General features: G+C 38.0%; 1 protein-coding gene across 2 annotated transcripts in view; it reads left to right on the plus strand.

Annotated features, from left to right (window-relative positions):
* The window catches only part of AASDHPPT (aminoadipate-semialdehyde dehydrogenase-phosphopantetheinyl transferase), a 28697-nt gene extending 22301 nt beyond the window's left edge, over window positions 1-6396 (plus strand). For both annotated transcript variants that reach the window (XM_041417089.1, XM_041417090.1), the window contains exon 6: window positions 4267-6396. In XM_041417089.1, coding sequence (XP_041273023.1) covers window positions 4267-4425 — 159 coding nt within the window. In that variant the 3' untranslated portion in view covers window positions 4426-6396. The remainder of the gene's footprint in view (window positions 1-4266) is intronic.
* The last annotated feature ends 3076 nt before the right edge of the window (window positions 6397-9472 follow it).

The raw sequence follows: 9472 nt of genomic DNA on the forward strand, positions 1-9472 counted from the left end.
GATGGGAAGAGCAGCAGTGTTAGTCTTCATTCCATGTGGTGTCTCTGTAGAGAGAAAGAGAAAAACTACTTAAAAGATTTTCATGATTTTCTGTGTAATTTAAAACATACCTCAGTCATGAAAATAGCAATAAAAGTCAAATTTAAGGGACAGGCAGATTGGCAAGTTGTAGCCAAAAGAGCCAGACAGTCAGCAAATGAGAGTGTGACAAATTGCCAGATTTTATTCTGGTGTTGTAGTTGCTCACAAGAAAATTGGTTAGTTGTTTTCTGTTGTTTAGATACAAAGATTCTACCAGGAACTAGGAAAAAAAAAAAAAAAGAAAATTAGTATAGGAATGAATAAAAGCAGGGAAGTGGTAATGCACACTGTCTATCATGGATTTGTTATCCACAAAGTCTATGTGGATAACAAAGGGATGCAGACCTTTTAACTAGTATTGGTTAGATTGAGAAAAAGAGGTATTTAACTCCCTTTGAGGATTTACTCTGATAAATCAGTGGGCAAATTTTTTTTAAGAAATTATGTTCATTTTTTTTGGCAGGACATACTTAAGTTCCTGGTGGGTTGCACATTATCTTTCTGACAGGAATACTGATAATTCTTAGTCTGAGGTTAAAATAAGGTGGCTGTTATTTCGAAAGACAATTACCTAAGCATTCTACAAGAATCCAGGATTTTTAAGTGTTAAGTACTTCACCATCATGGTTACTTACCATAAACGTACCATAGAAAAAATAGTCATGATATCAAAGGTTATGATGAAACGTCTTTGAATCAAGAGTCTCAAAGGCTTCCTTGTCCACTGACTAAATTTTTGATGGCCTAAATTTCATTATTTCAGTTCAATGAAGAAAGGTCACTTTAAGCAGAGCAAGAGAGCATTCTGAGACTCTTCAGTAAGGAAATTAAGTGAAAATTTATGTACTGTTGCATTGTGCCCTTTTAGGCCTCCTTCTAACAGGAACATGGAGAAAATGAACATTGCCTTCTCTCTTTTTAGAAGAACCGTAAAAATTATTCTATTTATTGCTAGGTGTGTTGAAAGAAAAAGTTGTTCATTCTAGCTTAACGTGTGTATAAATGTTACCCAGTTGTTTTAGGATGTCAGTGTTTGTGTCTGTTCCCTCTCTACAATTGCAAGAGTAATTCATTATGGCCTGCTTGAAGAACATCTATTTTCAGCTTTCTTCACAAAATGATGGCATATACCTACAGTTCCCAGGAAAGACCAATTGTTATGTCAATGTACTGTAATTAAAAATCTCTGGTGTCAACAGTTTTATTAAAATGCTAGTGACTGCTAAATGCTTGAGGAAACAGAATGTTTATCTGTGCTCTTAACCTAGATCTGGACATTTATCTGAGACTAGTCTCAATAAAAGATGGCTGCATTTAAAATTCTTTATAAATCCTGTGTAGGATATAAGGTGTCTTCTGTCTATTGCTTGCTGTACTTCACAAGAGTTGTGATGCATTCAGTCAGGACACGCTTCCTTCAGTCAAGCATGTGCTGAATTTCACACTACATCTGTTAACAACTGCTTAGCTCAGAGGCTTGGTTCATATTTGGTATTCATCTGTAATGTCACTTGCATGGCTCTAGGCACCATTCCTGCAGCTTTACCAAAATGTCAGATGAGCAGAAATGTCTCACAACCATGTCACTTGTGCAAGGGATGTAAAGTGAGAGGCAGCTCAATCTTTTTTGCTTTTTGCTTGACAGCTAAGAGTTCTTCTGTGTTGTTACAACAAGCACAAACCATTTTGTTGTTCTCCACATTATTTATTCTTAATAGTAGCCTATTGCTCAAATACTGAAGTGGAGAATTTTTGCTTTTTGCCTGTTTACTGACCTACCTTCACCAATGTGACGGAAAGGGATAACAAACTTCTCAAAATTGACCTTGGACTGAGTCACCTCCAGCACTTGGATGTAAGTAAGGAAGGGTCTACAAGTCACAGTTCTGAACAAGTTCCCCAAATCTTCTCCTGAAACTCAACGTGCTGGAGTGCCTCTGAAGTGCCTGTACATCAGTGCACTCAGGATGAGGAATAAACATGATGAGTCACAGATCTGTCTGTGGCTGCAGGATTCCAACAGTACGAGATGGTGGAGTTCAGGATCCTAGGGCAGTGAGGATGACAATCTTTAACATGAGAGCAAACTTTCTCCTCCTCGAATGACAAAGACAGGTCCTGTGGGATAAGGCATCAGAGGAAAGCTGAGCCCAAGAAAGCTGCTTAACATTCAAAGATCATCTCCTCCACTCTCAAGAGAGTTCCATCTCACTGCATATGAAGTCAGGCAAAAAGGCCAGGAGGTCTGCATGGATTAACAGGGAGCTCCTGGCCAAATGTGGACATAGAAAGGAAAGCATACAGAGGGTGGGAGCAAGGATGGGTAACATGAGAAGAAAACAGAAATATTATCTGAGCATCCAGGGATGAAGTTTAAAAAGCTAAAGCCCAAATAGAATTTTATCTAACCAGGGATGTTCAGAGCAACAAGAAGCACTTCTCTAGTGCAAAGAAGCCAAGGGGAAAGGGTTTTACTCAACAAGACAAATGTTGAAAGAGGCAGAGGTGCTGAATGCCACCTTTGCATCAGTATTTATTAGCAAGGCTGGACATCAGGAATCCCAGGTTGCAGGGATGGAAGAGGAAGGAGCAAGGAAGATGCACCCTTGGAGGAAAAGGATTAGGTCAGGGAATGCTTGAGGAAACTGGATGGGTGTAAGTCAGTAATATTTATGGGATGCAGATGGCATTGTAAGGCTCCTCTCAATAATCTTTGGTTGATCATGCGTCTGAGAGAAGTGCCCGAAGACTAGAGGAAAACATGGAGGAAGGAGGACCCAGGCAATTACAGGTCTGACAGCTTCACTGTGATTGTTGGAAAGGTGGTAGAACAGCTAGTGCTGAACACCAGTCCTGAACACCATTTCCAGGTGCAGCAAGGCCAAAGAAATCATCAGGACTAGTCAGCCTACCTTTGCCAAGAGAAAATCATGCTCAACCAATTTGGTACATTTCTGCCATGAAATGACTGGCCTGGTAGATGAGGTTAGAGCAGTGGTTAATTGTCTACCTGTATTTCACTACCTTCTGTCTCTGGCACTGTCTCTCATAAGATCCTCCTAGAAAAATGCTGAGAGCTGGGTAAGCAAACAGTGGGGTGTACTGGGAACTGGCTGAACATTTGGGCCCAGGGTGTGGTGACAAAGGTACAAAGTCTGGTTGGAGGCCAGTTACCAGTGATCAGTACTGGTCCAGTCCTGTGTAAGATCTTTAATGAACTGGATGATGGTGCAGTGCACCCTCAGCAGGTTTGCTGTGACACCAAACTGGGAGGAGTGGCTGACGCACCAGAGGGCTGTAGTGCCACACAGAGAGACCCTGACAGGCTCATCAAAAATGAGTCAGTTTGTCTGATGTACTGAGTAACACCACTGCAGAGGAGCCCTACAGAATTTTATGAAATATTAAACATTAAGAATAGGTCGCTCCAGCAAATACCCATTTAGAAGAATCAGCTATGTTTATGTTTGATTCATGCAGGCTGTACTATCTGCCCTGGTGTCTGCAAACAATTACATTTGGAGATGGCATACAGCAGGCTGCACAGTAGTGTGCTAAAAAAAAAAAAAAAACCCAAATCTTTTTCTTCTTTGAAATGTGATTTTTTTATTTTTTAATTGGAGTGATGAACCAAACATGGAGAGTGTGACACCATCATCTCTCAGTCCACATTTAATTGGTTTTAACATGGGGAATTGAGGGTTGATTGCGACCACTTTACTGTTTAAGTAGCACTTGAGTCTGAGAGAAGCATGCAAAACATCATTGACTACTGGTATAAAAATTAGTACAAACAGGCACACCTAGTGGAATAAATCCTCGTACAATTGTCTCAAATAATCATATCTGCTGAAGAATGAAGTACAATTTGTTTGATGGTAGTCTTCCTCTTCTTTACTGGACTTAAACAGTCATTATGTCATACTTGCAGCATTCTGTAACCTTTATTCCATCAGTTTTGTGAACTGTGTTTCAACAAAAAGCTTGATTTTTCTGTGTGGCCTGTTACATGCTTCTGATAGTTACTGCATAGCCTAAATGAAGGGGAAGTGACATTAGTCTCAAATATAGACTGTCTTCTTTCTTCTTCAGTAAGCAATGTGTAGTTTAAATTTTACAGAGAATTTTACAGGAAGAAAATTGATATTTATTGATTAATGTTATGCTAATATGTGTTTTCATTAGGTCCATTCCATGGAGCCTAACCAACCACAATTTACAGTATTGACTTTTGAAGATTTAGTTGCATCTGGTATTCCTGTCGCACCTGAGGATTCTGCATATTGGGACAATTTCTGTTCAAAGCAGGAGGGTCCAGTGAAACAGAGTTCACAGTCAAGATAAGACTGTATATAAGAAAAAGAAACTTGTCAAAGTTCTTATGCTGTTATCCTGTTTAATTTCAAGTATGGGAATAAGTGCACATATGTAAATGAAATGTACCTTTCCCTATTTAAGCTGACAACCTGATTTTCATGACACTGCATTGGAATTGTAAGGAAGACGTTTCCTTACTGAAGGAATTCCGAATGAGAAGCCTAAATCAGCCTTTTTGCATCTCCTTGCATGTAGTTCTTACATTTCAGTAATTATCCAGACTAGGAACAGAAAGCAGTTGTACAATAATGTTGTTTATTAGTGAACAAGTATTTAGTATACAAAAATGTGTTTCCATACTAATTTATGCTGAAGCTTAAATTATGATACTGCCTTTTCTCTAACAAAAATTATTCATTTATTCTCAGATGGACAAATTTAAAAAATGATACAAATTCTATGCTGTACAACACTTGGTCTTTGTGTAATGCCAGGCTGAAAAGGTCTGTAGCAGTCTTGGAGCTACATGTGTGCAAAAATAGTTTGAGACAGGGGATTAACTTGCAAATATTTCATAGTCTTTTCACTTCTTATCTTTGTTAATTAAAGCTTCCTGTACATAACTTGGTATTTGTCTTTTAACACTTCTTTTTTGTATTTTTTTTCTCAGCAATAGATGCAAGGCAAGCAGCAGTTCAATTTTCCTAGGCTTGCATTTGCGTCAGTCATGGGGGGGAGCCCAAAGAGAAAAAGAAAGCTATTTACTTTTTTCCAAATAGTCTTGTAACATCTGATGACACAACATTTTGCTGTCCTAACATCAAATGAAAGTTTCTGGAGATCTGTAGATCTTGAGTACACATCTAAAATATTTTGTCTTCTTTTTCAAAATGAATCCTGTTTTGTGCCATTACTTCTCAATCTTCTTTTTAGAAATCATAGATACAGTGTGGTCCATCTAAATTTAAGAAAACATACTGAACAGAATGATCTTTGCACAAAGATAATTACCTTCTATCCTACAGTTAAACATAGATTTTCATTGAATTTGGGGTTGTGTACAACTAGCGTGCACCCTGTATTCTGGTGTACACCATGAAAAGGAGAATCTACTTGTAGAGTAAACACTGAATCTATGCCTTATTACAAAGATGAAGAAAATTTTGTGAGAGAGGATGATTGTTACAACTCTTATACAAGCATTTGGAGTGCTGAACTCCACTGAATAATTCTGAATTCAAACATGCTGCTAAACTCTCCTGCTTCCAGTGCTGATTAATTTTTTTTCCATTTCTGTGAGTCTCTCATCCTGCATGCTAATCACAGTTTTTCATGTTTTGCTTTTTGTTCCCCTCCAAAACTGCCAATCAGTGAAGCTACGACTCTTCCCTCCAGTCTCCACAGGGGCTAAATTAGATGTTCAGTAACTTCAAGTCTGAAGTTTAAAAAAATACAGAATGTTTTATATACAAATTCTAAGTCGTGTATTCCAGATTTTTTGTCTTTTAGAAAAATGAAATTCAACTTGCAATAAATAATTTGCAATCCATAGAGGTCCAGTGTATGCCAGTCAGTAACTGGACCCATCAATTGCAGCTTTGCCAGACAGTTTGAAGTTGCCAATTTTTTTGCTAGGACAATGAATCAAACTGCAAATATGGGATGAGCTGAATAGAAGAATTTCCAATCTAGATTTCTGAGGACAAGAGAATTAATTTCATATTAGAGAGTAGTTATTTTTGCATGAAAGCAGTGTCTTAAACCAGAAATTTTCTTTCATTGGAAAGAGTTAATAATTAATGAAATTATTTCTATTATTGTGCTTGCATGTAAGTAGAGGAGAAGCCAATTTTGTTAAATTAGAAAATTGTGCTTGGTTTTCTTGCAAGAAATATTATAGTTTTCAAGACTGTATCTAATTAGAAAGAGTTTGTTTTGGTTAGTTTTCCATGAAGTAAAATTTTAGTTTAGAGTGGTTCATAAAGAATTTTCTAGAAGACTGCAGTTTCTCACAATGTGATTTTTTCTGTGTCTTTTAATTTACACTGAACTGTTTGAAAAATAAGCTTAATCTCTTTTTTAATTTTAATAGCAATAAGGGTAGGTGATGGTAATGCCTTTTGAAGAGCCACTTGAGCCAGGTTGTTTGATGTCAGTGCAAATGGACACAATTGTTACACTTGTTTTACCTCAGTGGGAAAGAGCAGCTGGATCGTTATGGAATTTTTGACTAAAAGCATGCTGCTAAAAGGCCAGCAGGACATTGTGACTCCTTAGGAATGTGAATGATCCTTCTTAAAGTCAGAAGTAAGTTTTTCTGGATATCTGTGCTGTGGAGGCACATACCAAAATAAGTGTTGTTAGTGTGTACAAATAAATTAATGTAATTTCACAGTAAAAAAGATAAATTTCTTTTTTAATTCACCCTCACACTTTTTGCTGATAAAAATATAATTGAGCCTTTTCTTCACACAAGGCCACAACACTGACTTACTTGCATGTCCACAGAATACAGTCCTAATGGCCACAGAGTCCCTCTGCCATTTGAGAACCGCTCCAGCTTCCCTTGCTAGGTCAAGTTGTTGGCCCAGTCCAGAGCAGGTGAGGTGACCTTTGCTGTCTCCCATCATTCTTCTGTCCCATTTATATCTAAAAGCCTCAGGGCCTTTCGTTTCCTTCTCCAGAGCTCCATTCCTTCATCTGTTTACTTTTCTGCATAGTGTCCTTGACATAACTGTACCACATGCCTGTGAGGGTAAGAAGCTGTAAAAACACAAGCTCTGCTCCACATGAGCCTTTCCCAGCAGTGGCTGCAGCTGGGTAGACTTTTTCCCTATGGATCATCATTGACCTGTCCTCCCGTTTCTCAAATTTCTCAGATTTCAGACGTAGATTAGATGCTAGGTGTCCTAGGTGGCATATCAACACGGTGTTTCTGAGAAGTATTTAGTAACAGTCTCTGACCAAAAAATAAATTTTAAAAGTTTTGGTCTTCAGTGAAAAGATTGTTAAAAGTGAATAGATGTGTTTTGACTTGTTCAAAACTTTTTGTATCTTAACATCAAAAACGGTCGAGTAGATTAGGAACTTCAGGGGGTAAAACTGGGTTCAAGGCAGTTATTAACTCTGTGACAAGAGACAGGTGCCATTTGATGTGAAAATCTGTAACGGAAAAGTGGACCATGTGAGTTCACTCAGCATTTTACAGAGTCTGTAAACTACAAGATGTAGATTGTTACTGTCTCTTGGGATCAAGGCCACTGATGTTAATCAAGTATGTTCATCTTAGACAAGAACTCAGAGATGTATCAACAGAAGTAATGTATATAAGGTTGTTGTATGTGTGCTCTGGGAAACATCCAGGCAACAGCTCAACCTTAAACAACTGTCTTTACCCAAGACACTGCAATAAGGAGATGATTTGCAAAAAAGGTGAAAAGATGGTTATGCAAGTCAGCATAGAGTGCCCTTTGTTGGAGCTTTACAGGGTTGTAGTGCTACATCCTACAAAGAAGATAAGTGGTTCTTGGCAGAATTGATGCAACCATGTCTAAAACAGCAATTGAGACTGTCAGCCTTAACTGCTGCCTATTTCTGCAGGTGTGCTTCATTATCCTCCAGAATTCAGTCAGTTTTGATTACTTCACTCTGTAGAAAATGTAAGCGTGAAAATAAATTCTGAATTTTCAAGGGAGACAGCGTTTGAAATAAGGTGTTTTTTTTTTCAAAAAGTCATTTTTTGTAATATGTTATTTTCTTGCTCTGCACATGCAGATTTTTGTGGTCAGACACTGTATATGTGTCCTGTTTCTTTTAAGATTGGGTATATTTTCTTTACTGCAATAAAATGTGGACTAATTTGTGTTTGTATTGATGATTTGTGGTTATTATTTTATCTTGCTATTACTTAGAACAAGACAGAGGTAAGATTATTGAATCACTTGTCTAGCACTCCTTTGCTATTTTGGAAACAAATTGTGGGACCATGAAACTGTACACGCTTAATGACATCCTTGGGATAAATCATGAAGCCAAGGTCTGGACCAGTTCTCCACTACTTAGCTTCTTCCAATTTTAATTTTATGACATGCAACCCAGTTTCTGACAAATAGGACATAATATTGGTGCATTCTGTGCTGGAGTGTTTCTCATCTTGTGGTCGAAACTGGCATACTGTGAAGTTTAACACTCTTAGGGAGATGCACATTTTCAAATACAAGATTACACTGCTGCCCAGTGTTGCTTAAAATGAAATTTCTGAAGATTTGTTTATTAATTAGGACATGGAACACAAAGGTTTTTTAGGCTGTAGTTCTTCACACAGAAAAAAGCTCTTTTACTTGCACAAGACTTTTCTTTAAAACATGTGAAAACCTGTTTTGTATTTATAAGTGACTTAAACAGTAAGGAAACGGGTATTTCAATTGAAACGCATCTTGTGTTTTCCAACACCTTTTAGAATACTTCAAAGGTTTGCCAGGATGCTTGCCAGATACGTCCTAGGGATTTAGTAATGCCTTTTGACATTTGGGGCAGGAACACCAAGGTTCCCAGCATAACCAAGATGGAATGCCAGACCAATAGGCAATGCCAGAACTTGGAAGGACTTAAAGAGCTTTGGTAATAATAACGCTATACTTATAAATGGCAAAGCTCTGAAGGGATTGTATGAGTTTTCTTCAGGTTCATACTTTTAAAGTTGTATAAATGTCTCACTTTGGACTTGGTAATCACCTCATAAACACAGGCATTTAAGTCTAGTCAGGTATTCCATAAGAGCTCTGAGATTTTCATTGCAAACTTGCCCCTTTTTTGTTAAAACACCTGAGTAGACAGGTGTCTCATTTCTGTCCTGTTTCTGTGTGTCTTAGTGTGCCTCGTGCTGTGCCCTTGGTACCATAGGACCTCTAACACACACACCTGAGGTACTTTTGCTGCAACAACTTTCAGTGGGGCTAGTCCCAGCATGCTGACAATTCCTGCTGGCGAGGTTGTCTTTGATCTGAGGAGAAAATGTATTGGTACCATTACCAAACTCTAGTAATTTAATGGAAGATATAAGTAAGGAAATTGC

This window comes from Onychostruthus taczanowskii, unplaced genomic scaffold, assembly GCF_017590055.1.
Source record: "Onychostruthus taczanowskii isolate IOZ18803 unplaced genomic scaffold, ASM1759005v1 scaffold54, whole genome shotgun sequence".
Classification (NCBI taxonomy): Eukaryota; Metazoa; Chordata; class Aves; order Passeriformes; family Passeridae; genus Onychostruthus; species Onychostruthus taczanowskii.